We start from the raw sequence: 20,401 nt of genomic DNA, 5'->3' as shown, positions 1-20,401 counted from the left end.
ACACACTGATCTAAGGAGGGAACAAAGGTGTGAGAAAAGAAAACTAGACTGTATACTCTTCTAATTAATGGATCAGTGTTGCTGCTAAAAATGATCAAGTAAAAACAAAAATGTAAATACCCCCACAGTCTCTCTGATGGATCAGATTTTCAATACTACTGGCTTAATCCTTCAAATTTACAGCTGATAGTTTTCTAATCATAGATCTTAAATCATTAATTCTTATCACTAATTAACAGAGCTGTTTTAGGAGTAAATATTCATAGCACTGGGATTAATAGAGTAACATATTTCATTAAGAATCTTCATCCTTAAAAAAAAAAAAAAAAAAAAAGAATCTTCATCCTTACTAGAAAGGTAGAGTTCTGACACTAAAAGTTCTAACATAATTTAATGACTTCTTATTAATTCTCTAAGAAAATACAACAGAACTTCAGGGCTAAAAAAGATAACTAAAATGTACACAATAGTTTTATGAAAATGGTGTAGTACTTGGTTAACTACTTGGTAAATGACAGATTTTCAATAAGTATCAGTGAATAAAATCTATGTCTGAGTTAAATAATCAGCTTGTTTGTTTAAAAACAAAGTAAAAGACAATACTGAAATAGTTTTTGCAAAAGGAAATCATTGAATGTCAGAATTGATTTTATATAAAGCTTACTAGGACCACACATCTTTAATATTTTCAATTAACTAGGGGTTACGATATAGACTGCCTAGCTGTAACAAAGAGAAAAACCAATTTTGCTTGCTTTTACTTTTTTGTTGATTCATATACCAAATTTTGCATTAAAAAACTTGCTCATAACCCTTTAGTGAGGAAACCCTCTAAGGTCCCCTTCCTCTGTACTATCACTTTACTATGCCTCAATAAACTTTCCTTTGCTGCTCACCAAAAACCAAACAGAAACCCTTTACAGAATATTCTTGGGGCATTTCATAATTAAGTCATAAAGAGGTACCCACAGAAATGGAAATCAAAGGGAAAGCACCTTCTAGAAGCATACTTAGTAAGGTTATGTTGCTTGTAGCAGGTGCTTGCCAAATGCTTGCTGAAGGAATGAACAGTGGATAATAGAAGCATGATCTCCTCACTCACTGTACAAGAGTGTACAAGTGTCCTGTAATATATCAGAAACGTATAGATCCTATATCTGCTTTTTCAGAGGCCAGTCTCTACCTGGAGAATAACCTTTCTGGTAGTGTTCCCTGAATAGGTCATTCCTCTTAGCATTTTCTTTAAACATGATGGGAGGGATCCCTGGGTGGCGCAGTGGTTTGGCGCCTGCCTTTGGCCCAGGGCGTGATCCAGGAGACCCGGGATCGAGTCCCACGTCGGGCTCCCGGTGCATGGAGCCTGCTTCTCCCTCTGCCTGTGTCTCTGCCTCTCTCTCTCTCTCACTGTGTGCCTATCATAAATAAATAAAATAAAATAAAAATTAAAAAAAAATTAAAAAAAAATAAACATGATGGGAAAGATTTTAAACTACTGACCCAACATTTTATTGTTTGTGAGTGTATTCAGATCTATTTATTCCCGAGTAAGTTTTGTTACACTTTTTTCTAGGGAACTGTATAATCTAAGTTTTAAATGTATAGGCAAAAAGTCCTTCATAGCGACTTTTTTGCTTTCAAAAAATGTGTATTCCCTATAATTAGTGCAATATATAAAAAATAGATACATTATTCCTAATGTTGCCCATTATGCCCCTCTCCGTTTTGTTGCTGTCGGATCAATCAGGTTATAGAGTTTTTGTTGTTGATTTCATTCTGTTCTACTGCAATTTCTATGTTCTGTAGTTAATTGCTACTCATCTGCATTTTCCTTTGACTTAAACCAGATTTCTTAACTTCTTTGGCTGGGTAGCCTATATATGGTAATTGTTTTATATATATGGTAATTTTTATAAAATTCTAATATGTATTCGAAAAAATGCAAATTCTCAAATTGTTGGAAGCGGGGATCTTTATATGTCCCTTAGATCAACTTTAACTATTACTGTTTAAATATTTAATAATTGCTTTATCTGTCAATTACTGAGGTGACCTGTTAAAATCTCTCATGATGATTAGGTATTTTTAACATTCGATATATATTTCTAACATATACTAGGTATATACCAGTTTGGAATCATTTTACATTCTAGGTAAATCAATCCTCTTACCATTATGTGGCAACTTTTATGCTGGTTTTCACCTGAAATCTATCATGTAGGACTAACATAGCCTTAGCAGCCTTGTTTGATTAACAGCTGCTTGATACACTGCATTTTATCCCGTTACTTTTCAATCTTTCCAGGTTTTTCAGTTTTAAGTTTTTTGAAAACAGCATTATTCAAATTCTGTATCATCACCCAGTCCCAGAATCTTTTTAAACTGGCTCTTTACTTCACTCAACATCTTGTTCTAGTTTACGGACTTATTTATTTCGGCCATTTCACATTGGGCTTTCTATTTCCACGTGGTGTCCGCTCACTTTTTTCCCCACCCTGGTTTGCACTGACTTAGAAGACACCTTACATTTGTTTTGCAGTGGTTACCCCGAATCATTTGAACACACACGGTTTATTTAAATCTATGGTTAATCAATTTATCTATTCTCACCCTAGTTATGGAATGCTTTAGGTCTAAAGAGCTTTTACCTGATGCTGTCGGTGTCTAGTATTTTTGTTTCACCCTTTTTTTTAAAAAAAAAGATTTTACTTATTTGTTCAAGACAGAGACAGAGAGGCAGAGACATAGGCAGAGAGATAAGCAGGCTCCCTGCAAGGAGCCCGATGTGGGACTTAATCCCAGGACCCCGGGATGCTCAACCACTGAGCCACCCAGGTTTCCCTTTGCTTCACATTTAACACCTCTATTCAGACTAGTCATTTTGCTGTCTTATACAGTCCATGATTATTTTGATTTACCTCCTTTCTTTGCCCTTTATAGGTTGTAAACTTCATTTCTTTCTTCTGTGCTCAATTTTCTTCCCTTTCTTAAGTAGCCTCCATGCCCAGTGTGGAGCCCAATGCAGAATTTGAACTCACAGTCCTGAGATCGAGACTTGAGCCGAGATCAAGATCATCAGCCACTTAACCTAACCGACTGAGCCACCCAGACGCCCCACAATTTTCTTACTTCTGAACCAAATTAAATACAATTAAGAATTCAGTTGCATTAGGAGCATTTCAACAGCCATATGTGGCTAGTGGCTACCGTGTTGGACAGCACTGCTTTCCAAGCACCTATAGCAAGGGGCTGCCGGAGGCAAAAGCTCTGTTTTTGTTGAAAAATGTCTTTATTTTGTTCTCCTGGATTATTGAAGTATGGGTTGTGTTTTCCTCTGTACTCTGAAAACATTTTTCCTTTGTCTTCCAAACTCAGCTGCAACTAAAAATGCTATTAGTTTAACTGATGCCCCTTGTAAATAATCAATCTCAAGTAGCCTTTGGTTGCCTCTGTCACTTTGCATATTTCTTTCTACTTTTTATGTTTGGTGCCTTATTCTAATTCCTAAATCTGAGATTTTTGACTTTCAAATATTCTAGAAAATTCTTGGTTATAATCTCTTCAAGTACTGTCCTCTTAAATCTATTCTGTCATTCTGAAATTCTTCTCTGTTATGTGTTAGATTTTCCAATACTATCCTCTCGGTTAGATTTTCTATTTCCTTTCCTTTCTTGGATGCATTCTGGAAAACTCCCTCAGTGTCTCTTCCAGTTTCCCAATTCTCCTTTCTGTTGTTACAAATTAACTAGAGTCCAGATAAAGAGTTTATTTCAATAATTAAAATTTTAATTTCTAGAAACTTGATTTGGTTATTTTTCAAAGCTACCTGTCAGTTTTTCAATAATCTACAACTGACATTTACATCCATTAAAGTCTCTATCTGATCATTTCACTAAAGTTTTGTGGAAGGGTTGGCTAATCCTGTTGTTTGTTATATTCTACCTTTCACTGATTGTGAATTATTTCCTTATATATTTAGTAGTTTTGGACCACGAGGCTTGTTGATGAGATCCCCAGGCAATCTGGGTGTCTCTCAAGAAGGATTTTGCATTTGCTTTTGCCAGGTGTCCTAGAGTACTTACCAGCTGAGGATCAATTTTTATGTTAATTTTTTGGTCTGGATAAGAAATTACACCAAGTGAATGGTATAACCTGAACCCCAAATCTGTATCAGAGAAGGCTAATAGTTACAATTACTGAGGGGAGACTTTTTCCCTGTGACCCATAGACCACACCGAGACAGAGAGGTTTGCCTTGCCCTCCTCTAGGTTGGTGGGCTGATATCTTTTTTTTTTTTAAAGATTTTATTTATTTATTCATGAGAGAGACACACACACACACAGAGGCAGAGACACAGGCAGAGGGAGAAGCAGGCTCCATGCAGGGAGCCCGACCTGGGACTCGATCCTGGGTCTCCAGGATCAGGCCCTGGGCTAAAGGTGGCGCTAAACCGCTGAGCCACCTGGGCTGCCCGGGGCTGATATCTTCCTAATTAAGTCATATATAGTTCATTAGAGGACCTGGCTGTTATGTATGTATGTGTGTCTCAGCTCCACTTCTCCACCTGTGAGAGCTCAAGGCCTTGTCTCCTGACCCCATGTAACTGTCATGGGCTCCTTATATGAAGGAGAACTCCATACCTAAGAAATCCTAACAGCTGGCAGCCAGTTGGTTTATAAGCTTCTCACTTCAGCTTTCAGTTTTCACTCTGATGCTGGCCCACTGCAATGTCTCCTATTCTCTTTTTGGCTAAGCTATGCATTTAGTATTTTAAACAGCATTTCTAAATGTTTGTAGGATAAAGATTTCCTGTTATGACATTGTTGGACAGGAGCTGAAGGATATTTTCTTTGACATACATATGCCACAGAACTTCTAGAAGTTCAGAGTCTCCAAAGAATGATTTTATAATACAGTTAGTAGAATGGATTTTCCTTACAAATGAAAACAGAAGTTTAGTGGATTAGTAGCAATGCCTGTGTTTAAGCAGTAAAAAAACTATGTTTCTTCAACTAATCAAAGATAAAATTAAAACTATCATCAGTTTTTTAGGGAGAGGTGTCCACAAATTAAACATCATTAAACTAATACAAAGTTTTAGCTGGGAGGGTGCTATACGTTCCAGTATACTGATCAAAATGAACACCACAATCCACCAATCAGAACTGCTGCCGTTGAGAGTTTAAAAAATCCGTATGCTCTAAAATTCTAAAATTTGCTATTGAGTTTAAAAATCCATATGCTCTAAAATTTCTCATTTTTATTATGTATATATTTTCAACTTATCACACCTCAGGCTATCTAGTAATGGCCCCCATAACATCTGAAGATAATATCTGTAAACACAGTCTCCAGACTGTCATGGTGCTAGCCAGAAGGGACGGGAAGAAGGACACAATGGGCCTAGGTTATAAGAGAACCTGGATAATATTAAAATCCTTATGACTCTCTCACAATAAAGATAATTTGGCTTGGGTCCAAGATGGAGGCACGTGTCTGTAATATTTTATATTTGTAAGTGCCTGATAAAATACCTTTATGTATATGATGCCCTTTTAAGATAAGTAGGTCAGATTAATGGTTTACGTGATTTATCCAAGGTTACAGTCTGAAAATGGCAAAGCCTAGAATAGAATTCTTTTCTGAAAATTAAACTGCATGCCAAAAGAGTGTTACCATGGCAAAGCCCCCCTCAGGGACATCTATAGCTTTCGTATCTAGAAATCATTTATAAATTTTAAAAAAGAATAATTAAATGAGAGGCATAAAAATTGAACTCAAAGCTCCTGTAGTGCTTGTTTAATTCAGGTCTGGCACAGTACAAGGGTGTGTTTGAACATGGGTTCATGCTTTAGACTTCTGCTGTCCGATACAGAAGCCACTAGCCACGCATGGCTACTTCAACACAAACTGATTAAATTAACTTAAAAAAAAAAAAAGGGAAAATTTCCTTGTTGCACTAGCTACACTTTGAGTGCTCAGCAGTCACATTTAGCTGGTGGTTGCTCTTTAGGGCAGGATGGATATAGAGCATTTCCATTATTGCAGAGTTGTATAGGACAGCCTCACTTCAGAATGTGGATAATGAAGTGATTTTATTATGGAAGCTGAGTAAAAGAATATGGATTTCGAAGACTTGAATGCTGCCTATGTCACTTATAAGCTTTGTGACTTTTAAAAAAAAATATTTTATTTATTCATTCATGAGAGACACAGAGAAAGAGAGAGGCAGAGGCACGGGCAGAGGGAGAAGCAGGCCCCATATAGGGAGCCCGATGCGGGACTCGATACTAGGTCTCCAGGATCATGCCCTGAGCCAAAGGCGGCGCTGGACCACTGAGCCACCTGGGCTGCCCTCTTTGTGACTTTTTCAAAAAATATTTTATTTATTTATTTATGAGAGACACGGGGGGCGGGGGAGGGCAGAGACATAGGCAGAGGAAGAAGCAGGCTCCATGTAGGAAGCCCGATATGGGACCTGATCCTGGGACCCCAGGATCACACCCTGAGCCAAAGACAGATGCTCAAATGCTGAGCCACCCAGGCGACCATCCTTGTGACTCTTGAGCAAGTTCTTAACTTCTCTGGGACTCTTGTTTCCTCAATGTAAGTTAGAGATAGGGTGTTAGGAACCACACTTTTGCTTAATTAACTACAGAATCTGCAATCTTCCCAACCCCCATTGCAGTCTCCTGGATGCTAAAAGGCTCTTGATCAGTATAGAAAAATATACGGCTTCCAAAATATTCAACAGAATCATCAAATCTAAGACTCTGGCTAGTGTAAGCATTTTCTCTGTAATATTTTACTTTTCCTTTTGGGGGTGGGAGGAATTATATACATAAAAACCAAAAAAGCAAATCAAAACAATTTAGAACTGGAAAAATTATAGTTCAATTTCCTATTAACTAAAAATTGACTTGAGTGAAAGAAGCTGGATCTGAAGGGGCCATGAGTAAAATAGGTCAGATGTCTCAGCAGTATTTCTCGCAAGAAAATGACAGAGCAGCTACAGAATCAGGTATAATTACCTGTATACACACTCAGACACTAATTAACTTTTTGTTTAAAGAACAAATCCCTTAACAACTCAACAGCTTGCAGACCTGACAGGACTATTTTCCACATTTAAGACTAGGTAGACAAAACATATACTCGAGAGAGGCCTTCACACTCCCAGAATCACTTTATGCTGTCACTTCTCCCCAATACAGCTGTTCCTTTAAATACCTTCCCCAAGCTCCTCTTGTAGACTGTTTCTAATATGCCCAGAGTGTTGTACTTGACCTTTTCAGGCCTTTCTCTAGTCTGAAAACAAGCTGATGTGCTACTGAATTTCTAATTAGCAATACCAGAAACTGTACGGCCCCTGAGAAGATGAATCAGTGCCTCAATTAACCGGGGAACTGGACAACCTTGTTGAAGAGATTTTTTTTTTTTAATTTATTTATGATAGTCACAGAGAGAGAGAGAGAGAGGCAGAGACACAGGCAGAGGGAGAAGCAGGCTCCATGCACCGGGAGCCTGATGTGGGATTCGATCCCGGGTCTCCGGGATCGCGCCCTGGGCCAAAGGCAGGCGCCAAACCGCTGCGCCACCCAGGGATCCCCTAGACAACCTTGTTAAGCGAGTTTTCTGTTCAACTAAGAAAACCTTTATTTTAACTTCTTATTGAAAATCTTTCTATCCAAAAAAAAAGAAAATCTTTCTAAAATAAAATGTGTTAATGTACCTTTCTGCTCAAGAATATTCTAATTAACATAATAAACACTCCTGATGGTTTCAGGTTTTATGACAAATTAATCTACGATGGTAGAGTGGAGTTAAACTAACAGAAAATTGACTTTTTAATGCTGACCCCATGTTAACATTCGCGATATTTGCTAGATTCTTACAAAATGAAACCTAATATTAGCTTATTTTCTTATAATTTGCCTTCATTTCTTCCACACATGGACTATAGAAATATTTCCAGATAACTGAGGCTCTGATTATTTAAGTTTTGGTTAGTCATGATTTATTTTATTTTTAAAAAAATAGATTAAAAAGAGAGAGAAAGCATGAGCCCAGGGGAAGGGGAGAGGGAGAGACAGACTCCCTGCTGAGCAGGGAGCCAGACATGGGGATTGCTCCCAGGACCTTGGGATCATGACTTGAACCAAAGGCACTTAACTGACTAACCCAAGCGTCCTTATTAGTCATGATTTAATTATATTTATGTTATGTTGCACTTTTAACTGCACAGGAACCTTTGCTTGTGTAAGAAATACTATGATTCATATCAGGCTTATACTAAATAATTGAATCCATAAGTCTGATAATTTTCCTGACTACCTTTTACAATTTTTTTTTTAAAGATCTTATTTATTTATTTGAGAGAGAGAGAGAGGACAAGCAGGGGGAGTAGCAGAGGGAGAGGGAGAAGCAGGCTCCCCAAAGAGCACAGAGCCTAATGTGGGGCTCGATCCAGGACTCTGGGATCATGACCTGACTGGAGGCAGATGCTTAACCAACTGAGCCACCCAGGTGCCCTCCTGACTACTTTAATAATCAAACCTTTCTTAGAAGCAATAACTAGATTAGGTTTCCAGGTAGTAAAGAGTAGAATTAAAAAAAAAATATGGATCTGTGTTCCAATGCAGAATTTCCCCTTTAACAGAATGTTCAGCACAAAGAAAACTGCCATCTGAAGTAATTCTATTGTTAACATTAATTTAAACAAGTCCATCTGAACTTAAGGTATTAAAAAGCATTTCCAATATGCTGCCAGAAGTTAAAATCTCAGAGGAGAATTATCTGGACAAGCAGTTCACTGAAAAATCAAGAGACTATTTCACTTAGATATTTAAAATGTGAGCTGTAGGGAAGAATTTGGGGCTTCCGGCTCTGAAATAGGCCTCACCATTCCTCATTCAGGGAACTAAAAGATGCAGAATTTCCAGAGCTTCTTATACTTCATACCAAAGACATTCCCCTGGTACTAGTTACCTTGTAGTCAAATGAAATCCAAACAGTAACTTTTCCTTTTTTTATTTTTATTTTTTGTAGTCACTGTTCCTTTTTTTTTCTTTTTTAAATTTTTTATTTATTCATGAGAGACAGAGACAGAGACAGAGAGAGAGAGAGAGAGAGAGAGAGGCAGAGACCTAGGCAGAGGGAGAAGCAAGCTCCATACAGGGAGCCCGACGTGGGACTTGATCCTGGGGCTCCAGGATCACGCCCTGAGCAAAGGTAGGGGCTAAACCGCTGAGCCATCCAGGCGTCCCTCACTTTTCAAGTGAGAAGTAACATTTCTCCAGCAATCTCCATGGATGATAGTTACAGTCGCTCTACTACTATAACCAGCTCCGACCTACCCACAGTCAGTGTCAAACAGTCTCTCTTCTGTCTCAAACACTCATACCTTCAACACCCATGCTGAAATACAGGACCTGAGGATACTTTTTTTGTATCTTAACTTCTTGAAAGGGCCATTCTAACTTTGTGGACTGTATGCAACCCTTCTCAAAAGTCTGTAAAATGCCTGAAAGGACCCTGGAACTAGGGAACAGAAAAAAGGGTCATCATCATCCTCGTTCTCCAACTGGGGAGCTGCCACTCACCTCTGAGTCTCAGCTCACCTAACTGCTTGTCTGTCCCACACAGGTTATTGTATTAACATTAAAGTACAATAGCTCTTGGCCCACACCTTGTTCACAGTAGCTACTCAATAAACACATTGAAAAATACCACTACGAGGGCAAAGATAGTACTTTCTTTGTGGATAGAAATATCAGTCCCCATCCTGTCTCTCTCAAACTAAGTTCTGTTGCTCAAGGGCATGGGTAGCCAATAATACAGTGTCACAACCAAAACAAAGGGTGAAACTTATTTTCGTAAAACAAGCAACAGGAGTATAATATAATGCTATTATATGGAAGAGTATATTTTACTACAATACAAAAAGTTACTGTATATAAAAGCGTTTCAATTTTAGAAGCCCAATTTAAAAGGTCTATAAAAGTAAAGTCTAAGTAAAAGTCTCTTTTATATCCCTAAGAGTATAGATTATATTTTTTATTGTACTTGAAACTCCAGCAATAATGTGATGATAGAAGCTATAGTCATTCGATTTTAATAGTAAATATATGAATCATAATAAAACAGGCATACTCACAGCTTGCATTTCTATACAGAAGAAATGGTTCGTGGAGCTGAAATTCCAAATCTTTATTCACTGGTTCAACCAGATTGTGCATATTCAGTCGATTCACAATGGTAAAACCATGGTAAGGTGAGGCTGACCTTAGATTTGACAGAAGAAAAAACCCTGTAATCACTGTTTAATTTGCAGAAATGTTAACTACTTCTTTATTTCCATTTCAAAAAATAACCACATTAAATATTGTTGACACTTAAAATCTGTAAACAAAAAATTCAAGTCAGATCATATCCCTTCTCTTTTCAGACATTTCCAAGGACTTAGTCCCCCAGAGTAAAGGCCAATGCCCTTACTAAGGCCACTAAAGCTTTGGCTGATAGGTGCTCTCCTTGCCTTCACCTCCTCTGCCTCTTCCCTTGCTTCTGCTCTAACCACACTGAGCTTGTCACTCTCTCGCTTCTACCTAAAGACCTCTGTCCGGACCACTTGCCCAGAATCTAGTTATCTTACCCCTCCACATGCTTTTCTTCAAATGTCACTTTTTCAATGACACTTACCACAGAACTACTCTTTCTCAGGATCCCAGTCTGCTCTCAAGTTCAATACCTCCAACTCTCCTCTTTTTTTCCATACCACTTACTTATTTCTCATATTTATTGTCTTTCTCCCCTAAAATGTAAACTCCATGCAAACACGTTTTGTCTTATTTTTTCCAGATATATCCTAAGACAGACACATACTAGATGTTTAATAAACACTTGTGTTCAACAAAAATATCACTTATTTTAAACACAGTATAGACTTGGTTTTAATAAAAACTGTCCACTATAATTATGATTTTTTTTTCTTACACCAAATAGGTCTTCCCATAGTTCTCCTGAGTTAAATAGAAAATGCCTTGAATTCTACGATAACAAACATCTTTGGTTCTCATATCAGTGATTCAGTACATGATCCTCTAGACACTCTTCATACATATATAATACTTCATAATTTATCAATCATTTCTCTGTGTACATGGGGGAGATTTTAGAATCCTACTCTACAGATTAGGAAATAAACTCAGAATGATTAAGGCCCAAAGTCACACAAATACTGTGACCAGAATGCAGCTTTAGGTTTTCTGACTCCAAATCCAGGCTTCTTCTACAGTAAGGTCTCTGCAAAACAATATTCTTACATTGTAGCACACCTTTATCCAAGGTACATAAATGTTCTCACATTTCCCCAAATTTTTTTTATTAAGATCAATACTCTATAAGCCTCCATGAATTTAATTAAGTCAAATAATTTATTCTACTAAATTTTGTATTTTTTACAACCAGTGGATCTGTACCATACTGTTACAATGAGGGCAGGAAAGTACTTTCCAAATAACAAAGATACCAAGATTCTAACAACAACTGATGAGTTTCTAGAGATTTATAGAGGTAATAAAAAATAATAAAGTAGGTGAAGGGTAAAGGCCACCACTCCCCCATTTTTTAAAGGAGAAAGATGAAGGACAAGGAACAAAGTAGCAAAGAATGATGAGCTTCTATAGTTACTATGTAATATCTAAGCACTTATTTATAAAGGAAGGAAAAATCAGTGTGTTTAGATAAGATCTTAAATCTGTACACCAAAATTTAGAGGAATATTTGACAAATTCTTGTTACCATCAATGGAAAAAGGTAATCCTTTAAAAATAACTCAATAAAAAAAATGTGGGGAGGAACAGATATCAGTAATAATTTCTGCTGAATCCCTAAATATTAGAAACCATGGGGAGGAACCAGTTGTAGTCAGAGCAAGCCCTAAGGGAGATCAGGAAAACAAGGAATTCCATGACTATCCTTTCCCGTGAGTTACAGTTAGGACACAAAAGTTGCTTAACAAAACAAAAGGTTCAATTTGCAAACCAGTCACGTTTTAGATAATCAACTTGCAGGAAAGTTGAAAATAAAAAATGTGCAATTGAATAGTCTAGGCTTTCTAATGGATTCTCAAACTAAGATGACACATTACTAAAGACACTGTACACAGTCCAGAATTTTCTTTGCAGGGAGGGGGTCAGAAAAGGGACAGAACCAGAATTGTAAGAAGATGACTCATTTAGTAACTACATATAATAGACTGATCTTTCAACTACATTCTTTTATAGGTAGTTTATGAATTATATTTTTCTTTCTTTACATATGTTTAGTACAGGGGGAGGAAGAAGGCATCTGTTTTAGACTCACTCATTACTAGAAAATGTTTTCTATTTTGAGATAGCTTTGCTAGGTTCCTAAGTTCTAGCTCTGTTTATTCTGATTCACAGGAAAGCCCAAAGAAGGGACATAACTTGGTTAAGATTTCCTAACTAGAAATGGATGAAGAGGGTCAAGGAGGAAGGTTGCAAAGACAACAAGGCTGAACCAAAAATACATATGCAGCATTTTTTTTAAAAAAGCTTACCTTCGATATACAAATAAGGTCCCTTCTATATCAGTCTTCTCCTATAACAGACAATGAGGTCATTAGTTTTTCCCCTCATAATCCAACCCCAAATGATCCTAATGAAGAAGAAATACTTCATGCTTAAGATGAACTTATTTTAAAAATTAGTCCCTTTAGAACAGGTCAAGTAAGTCTCTTACTCTACAAACTAGTGTTACCAGTTTCTTTTGTAACCTTTCTGTGCTCTTGATGTATACTAATGTATCCACAATGTTCAATCTGGCAACATGTCTGTTGTCTGTAGCATTTTTCTTTTTTAAATTTTAGGGTAAAAAATCTTAGAATTAGCTTCCCCCCCCCCTTCTAAATATTATTTGAGAGAGTGCAAGTGTGCATGTGCACATGGGGGAGGGGCAGAGGGAGAAAATCTCAAGCAGACTCTCACAATCCTGAGGTCATGACCAGAGCCTAAGCTAAGTGTTGGATGCTTAAGCGAGACACCCAGGCACCCCACTTTTCCTTTCTGAAGCTAAAATGTCTTCCTCCGATTTTTAAATTTTAAAGCCAAGCTTCTGTATACTGCAATTCCTTCACTTTTAAAGTTTATCAAAGTTATTATGGAAGGAAAAAAAAGAAAACATTATATCCTAGGATACTTTGCTTCATCATTGGACGATTTGGGTATATTTTTATGAATAGCAAATTTTGTGGTTTGTTAAGAAATACTGTCAAACACAATTTTTTATTCTTAAAACTTTGTTGAAGAATCATGAAACCTGAAGCTATACTCTGCCTTAAGGTAATTATTATAAAATGTGTAACTAAAAAATTTTAAGAATAAGAAACATCTTGATTAAAAGTACAACTCATTATCTTTCATTTGCTGTGACAAGTGTATTTAGGTGTTAAACACAATGTTTTTTAAAAAACCCAAATAACTGTATTAGTGGCAGTTCACAGCTTAGGTAGAAGTGATGTATTTTAATGCAATCCACAAACTGTTAGAAAACTTTAAATGCTAGTCATATCAAATTGGGTTTGTTGGGATAAAAACATTTAAAAAATATTTAACATGCTGAGAGTATTGGCCTATCATAAACATCATCATAAAAACTTTTCCTTCCTAAGGATTCACAGGCTTTTTCTTGCCTTTCAAATGTTGAATTATTAAAAAAGAAATTGGCAATCTACGGTCTCACAGTGAAAGAAAACTTGCTCAAACACAACACTGTGCAAAGTTACAACTCACTGTAGAATAAAAATACAAAAGATTTTGGTTATGCTCTATGGGCCATTAACCAAACGAACAGCTTCTTTTTCAATCCAGATAGATATAATTTGTATTTCATATTTAAAGCAGGACTCTACAATTAGAATTCTACAATTCTGAAAGTCTGTGAAAAACTAGAAATATGAGTGTTAGTCATAAGTTCCTGCCCCCAAGTCTTCATCATTTGTCTGCAATTCACATCTCACAAATTTATATGCAGACCAAATAAAGAAAAATGATTCAGAACAATTCAAACTAAGGCAATGTCTAAAACAGCTACACTAAAAAAAAAAAAAAAAAAAAAAATTAAAAATAAGAATAAAAATCTGTAAGTTTGCTCTTTGTGGCTTTCCATACCTCTTCTTCCAGGAGGGGAAAGAAAGAAGTTAAGGTAAAAAAGCAATAGGATTCTGAAAGCTCTCTTCATCTGAGTTAAGTGTTTATAAACGTCAAATGATTTTCATACAATTACTGTTTAAATATAGCCTATGAGTCTGTTTTATACCGTAAAGGACACATTACAATAATCTTTCAGGGTTTTGTTAGTATTTCATTTTTCACTGAAATGTGAATGTGATTTGTTTATGAAATCAATCCAACAGACGTTGACAGATCATCTGCCAAAAGTAAAGCCTAAAGGAGTAAAGGATGGAGGGTCGATTGCTAGAAAACTGGAAATTATGTTACTTTTATTTTTATTATTATTATTTTTTAAAATAGTTTTTCTTTCTTTCTTTTTTTTTTTTTAAAGATTTTGTTCATTTATTCGTGAGAGACATAGAAAGAGAGAGAGAGAGAGAGAGAGAGGGAGGGAGGGAGGGAGAGAGAGGCAGAGACACAGGAGGAGGGAGAAGCAGGCTCCATGCAGGGAGCTCGACGCGGGACTCGATCCCGCGTCACCAGGGTCACGCCCTGGGCTGAAGGCGGCGCTAAACCGCTGAGCCACCCGGGCTGCCCCTATTATTATTATTTTTAAATATTGTATTTATTTATTCATGAGAGACAGAGGCAGAGGGAGAAGCAGGCTCCACGCAGGGAGCCCGACCTGGGACTCGATCCCGGGTCACCAGGGTCATGCCCTGGGCTGCAGGCAGATGCTCAACCGCTGAGCCACCCAGGCGTCCCGAAAACTGGAAATCACGTTACTTTTAAACGGGGCCCAACAAGTCAGACAACAGACCCAATGTAACTTTTCGGACCCCCTCCCGTGCAAAAAAAAAAAAAAAAAAAAGGCAAGGAAAGCCAACAAGTACTTAGTAGGAAGGGAGCATTCCGAGGCGACCTCACCAGCAGCACAGCTGGAACCAAAACGCATTTGCAGGGTCTCTTTTCCAACGGCTTCAAAGAAACGCAATTAACACGGAAGCCCTTTTCCTTAAGTGCCTTGAAATCCCCCCTACCCCCCCCAAAAAAAAACCTCTGTAAATACACAGTACAGTTAGATAAAAGCCGGACTTACCCTCACCACCTCTCTTCCAAGAATGGAAACTAATTGGATTTGAGGCTTTATAAACCCAGATGGCCTGGGCGGAGGGGGCTCTTATTTACGTGCCCGTCGGGGGGCGGGGGGGGGGAGGACGCGTGTTTACTTTATGGATCACGCACAGGTAGTTTACCCAGGAGCCCGCACGGCCTCAGGCAGCGCCTTTCAGGTGTGTCTCCGACCCCTCGGTTCCCATCCTCCAGCACGTCTGCAAGGGAGGCAGCCCGCCCAGCTCCCCGGACCGGACCCCAGCCCTCCCTCCTCTCCCCTCGGCTCTTCCTCCCAGACGTCCTGGGCCTACCTCTCTCGCCCCTCTCCCCACAGCCCCCGGCGGCCCTGACACCCTCCAGCGACCGGTCGGTCCGTCCCCCGCCCCCCCAACCCCCGCCCCCCGAATCGCCCCCAACTCCGGAGAGTCCGCGCGGCCCCTTTAAGAGGCGGCGGCCGGGCGGACGACCTCGGAGGCCGCGCCGCACTCACCCACTGGTTGGCCTTGGGGCAGAAGGTGTACAGAGCGACCTGGCCCGTCAGGTCTGCGATGCTGGTGATGTAGGGGTCGTGCTGCTTCAGGGCCGCCAAGCTCATCTCCTGCCCAGCTCTACTCAGCGACTCCATCTTGAATTCCGGAGCCGAGCCCCTCCGGCGGGGGGCGGAGTCGCGGACAGGAAGGTGCCATCGAAGCAAAGTTCCCCCGGCTGCGTCAGCACCTTCCACTTCCGCTTCTTCGCAGGGCCTCGCGGAGGGGCGGTAGGTACGACGGCTATTGTGCTCCGCTACGTCCACAACCCCCGGACGCCGGGTTCCGGGGTTCCTGACGCCCGAGGCTCTTGGGGTGGCGTTGGGGACAGGCGAGGGCAGGCGAGGGGGAGGGGGCGCAGGTTCTCCCTGCCTTTGGGGTAAAATGTCCTGACAGCGGGATCGGAGGCTGCCCGGGAGCTTTCTCCAGCTGTGGCTGTGTGTGGGCTCCACCATCGTGGGGAGAGCATGCAGAAGGCAGGGAGGGGGAGAGGCAGGACCCCAAAAGTCACCCCAGATCGTCCATCTCACTACATCACAGCCGTCAACAATTTGGTGGGTTTTTAAAAATATTTTATTTAAATTCAGTTTGCCAACATATAACACCCAGTGCTCACCCCATCAAGTGCCCTCCTTAGTGCCTGTCACCCAGTCACCCCAACCCCCCCCCCCTTCCCTTTCTACAACCCTTGGTTTGTTTCCCAGAGTTAGGCATCTTTCGTGGTTTGTCTTCCTCTCTAAAGCAAGTGCTGGGTGGAGACATCCCTAGCTCAGAGTTGCACACTAGCCAGGGTGATCTGGTAGGGGAATCCAGAGACTCCTTCCTTCCCCCCAGAGTCCTTTCCTCTATACCATGGCTACCTTCCTTCATCCTTGAGAATGAGTCTCAACTCCCCTCCAGCTACTTTCAATCCAATATTTAAAAATCTGTACCCTAATTTAAAAAGATTATGCATTTTTTTGCATAGGTAATAGAAAATTCAGACACACCTGAAACAACAAAAAAATTTTTTTTAAAAAGTAGACTTTTCAAAAAAAAAGTAGACTTTTCTTCTTTTAAAAAATTATGATTTTATTAAGGTGTAGTTGTCATATAACACTATTAGTTTCAGGTGGACAGTATAGTGACTTGATATTTGCATACATTGCAAATGATGACAGCCACAGCCCAGCGAACATCTGTCACCATGCATAGTTACAAGAATTTTTTTCGTGGTAAGAATCTTCAAGATCTGGGTCTCCTAGCTGCTTTCAAATATGAATTACTATTATTAGCTGTAGTCATCAGGCTGTATGTTACATCCCCAGGACTTATTCTTTAGTTTTTTTTCTTACATAGGTTTACTAAAATCTAAGACATTTCATTTTTATTTATTATTTTTAACTGAACAGGGCTAGACTAGTGAGACACCAAGCTATTTTTTTTTTTAGATTTTATTTATTTATTCATGAGAGAGAAACACAGAGAGAGGCAGAGACACAGGCAGAGGGAGAAGCAGGCTCCCCACGGGGAGCCTGATGTGGGACTCCAACCCAGGATCCCAGAATCAGGACCTGAGCCAAAGGCAGATGCTCAACCACTGAGCCACCCAGGTGCCCCAACACCAAGCTATTTAGGGAGTTTTCATAATTAGAATAGAAAATTGCTTCAAAATGCATGTTTGTGTGGCCCCCAAAAATGTTAATGTTGACTGTAACGCTCCATACGCTCTCAAGATCTATTAAAGACAATGTGAATATTTCAGAATTGAAACTCTTCCTCATTTACTTTAAGGCCTAATTTTTCCTTGTATTTGGCTTGGCCAGCTTTCTGTCTATCGCCACTTTCTATGAATTGCCCTTTCAGTGATTCCACCCAGCCCATTGGCCTCCTTGCTAATCCTGTACATATGCCAAATGAGCCTTGCCTCAGGGCCTTTGAGCTGGTCATTCTCCCTTTCTGGAACACTCTTCTCTCTGATATCCCTATGATATCCTTATGGCTCGTTTCCTCACGTTCATAGCGCTCAGATGCAGGTGGTAATTATTTTATTTACTTCTGTTTTGTATGTATCATCAGCTTGATGAAGCAAGACCCATGTCTGTCTTCTTTATCACACTCCCAGGCCTAATACATGTTTGTTGGATTAGTCAGAATGTCAGGGTATTCTCTTTATCACATAAACCTGAGCGAAGGGATGGTAGTTTCAATTCCACATCTAAGAAAGCATTTGTTTCTCATAAGTGCTTAACAAATAATGATGCCTGATTTTCTTGTTTTTTGCATATTTTGATTCTTAGGCTTGAGGCTTCCTGAAGCAAACATACTGTGGTTCCCTGTGCATTTTTCTCCATCCCTCCATCTACCCTCTCTTCCTCTCCTTCCTGACTCTTTCTCTAGAAGATATTCTAGAAGTAGCTGCTTACCGTTTGCCTTTTTAGGCAGAGAAACCGAGCTAACTAACTTTCCCAAGGTCACATAATGATTCATTTGCTGAGTTGGATTAGCATCTTCTAGCCTTGGCTTCCAGGTAGATCATATATCTTGCTACCATTCTGTCTGGCACCCTCTTAAATTACACTGCCTACACATGAGTGAAACTTGTTATCCTTATGCTGCTGTTTCACCACTGATATTTATTTTACAGGGTTGATAGGCAAAAGGTTCTGGATTTACTATAAAGCTCATTACCTGCTGCTTACCAGATGCTTAGGATGGTAGTTCTTTTCTTCAGCTTCTCCAGAAAGATCTGAGACCTTTGTACTTAAAATATTACTTTATGAAAATGTTTTTAAAGGGTCTAGATGTTTTCTAGGATTGCATTTCTGATTTGTGAATTAGTTTAGTCTGTCAGCTATGGAGCAGAAACACTAATGCTTTCCACCGGGAAGAAAGAAAGCTGCTCATATGGGGTAATGTAACTAGAATAAAAGAACATGGGATCAGCACACCATTTAGTTCATCTGGTTATTGCATTTAACGCAGTGTTCTTGATAATGTTCTTTGGTAGCAAGTTCTACATAGATTACTGTTACTTAACCCAATGTAACCTTTCAACCAATGTAATGTTTCAAATCAAGAATAGCCTAGCAGCTATAAACAGCAGCAGTATATACACAGCTGCTAGTGCTTATCCATGGACTACAAAGTGCTTCCTAGGTATACATACCCACCTTCACCACATAGCAGGCTTCATTTCCCAAACTCTTTTGGCTTAGGTATGGCTCTCTGACCCAATTCTGGCTGATGGAATATTGGCAGAAGTGATGTGTGCCTACCCCAGGCCACAGCTTTAATGAGCGTCTCCCTCTTTGACTTGCTTTTCCTGCCTTCTGTTGCCTGGGTGCAGGCAACTGTGAGGCCATGAAGAATGGCAGAGACCCAAGATGGAAAGAGGTGGCACCTTGAATTACCACAAAGAGAAGTGCTGCTTGCTGTCCAGGGTATCCTTTTCAGACTATTATGTGAAGAGTAGACACTGTTGGGTTTGAGAAATTATGTACTTCGGGGTCTTTTTGTTACTGCAGCCTAGCCTACCGCAACTAATTACTTTAGATTGTTTAGAAATTCAGCAATGAAACTTCAGTCTCCTGCAGTAGAATTAAAATTAAACATGTGATTTACCAGAACACTGCTTAGTGCTTTGACCATAAGTCAAGATTTTAAAAGAACTCCAGCCAGAGCTCTGCATTTGTAATCAGTTATAAGAACAAATTTGCAGAGTCACAAAGTGGCTAAAGATCAAAAATATTTTTGCCTATACCATTAGGCAATTGATTTTGCAATTGCATCCTGAAATAACCTACCAAGCCAAAATGGGAGGCTGTCATTTAAAATGCACTTTCTCCATGAGAATTTCCACAGATTCTCTTAGGCTTCTTTTAATTCTCCTTTTCCTTTTCCCTTGAGCATATCAAAATACAGGTATAGTTAACTTTTGAACAACGTGAGTTTGAACTATGCGGGTCCACATGTGGAAATGTTTTTCTGATAAATACAGTAATAGTACTATAAATATATTTTCCTTATGATTTTCTTAACATTTTTTTCTCTAGCTTTACTGTAAGAATGAAGTGTATAATACATATACAAAATATATGTTAATCAATTATATTATTGGTAAAGCTTTGTCAGCGGTAGGCTATTAGTAGCAGTTATGTTTTGGGGGAGTCAAAAATTATACACAGATTTTCAGCTGTGCTGGGATTTGGTGCTCCAACCTGTGTATTGCTCAAGATTCAGCTGTATTTCCTTTTTCCTACTTTAAAGGTACCTTTATTTTATTTTATTATTGTTATTTTCTTTATTGAAGTATAATTAACATACAGTGTTATATTAGTTTCAGTGTACAACATAGTGATTTGACAAGTTTATACACTATGCTATATACTCTCAAGCATAGCTACCATTTGTCACCGTATAACACTATTACAATACCATTGACTATTGACTATATTCTCTATGCTTTACCTTTTATCCCTTTGATTTATTCATTCTATAACTGGAAGCCTGTATCTCCCACTCTCCTTCACCCATTTTCCCCATTCTCCTACCCTCTCCCCTCTGATAACCATCAGTTTGTTCTCTGCATTT

At 39.1% G+C, this 20,401-nt stretch overlaps 1 protein-coding gene across 1 annotated transcript in view; it reads right to left on the bottom strand.

Annotated features, from left to right (window-relative positions):
- The window catches only part of DCP1A (decapping mRNA 1A), a 64,946-nt gene extending 48,987 nt beyond the window's left edge, over positions 1–15,959 (bottom strand). Inside the window, exons 1-3 of the mRNA XM_055343697.1 lie at positions 15,793–15,959; positions 12,578–12,618; positions 10,154–10,281 (exon numbers count right to left, since the gene is read on the bottom strand). Coding sequence (XP_055199672.1) covers positions 10,154–10,281; positions 12,578–12,618; positions 15,793–15,927 — 304 coding nt within the window. The 5' untranslated portion in view covers positions 15,928–15,959. The remainder of the gene's footprint in view (positions 1–10,153; positions 10,282–12,577; positions 12,619–15,792) is intronic.
- Between the last annotated feature and the right edge of the window lie 4,442 nt (positions 15,960–20,401).

Source organism: Nyctereutes procyonoides, unplaced genomic scaffold (genome assembly GCF_905146905.1).
Source record: "Nyctereutes procyonoides isolate TBG_1078 unplaced genomic scaffold, NYPRO_anot_genome, whole genome shotgun sequence".
Classification (NCBI taxonomy): domain Eukaryota; kingdom Metazoa; phylum Chordata; class Mammalia; order Carnivora; family Canidae; genus Nyctereutes; species Nyctereutes procyonoides.
This window is presented reverse-complemented; position numbering and strand designations above follow the sequence as displayed.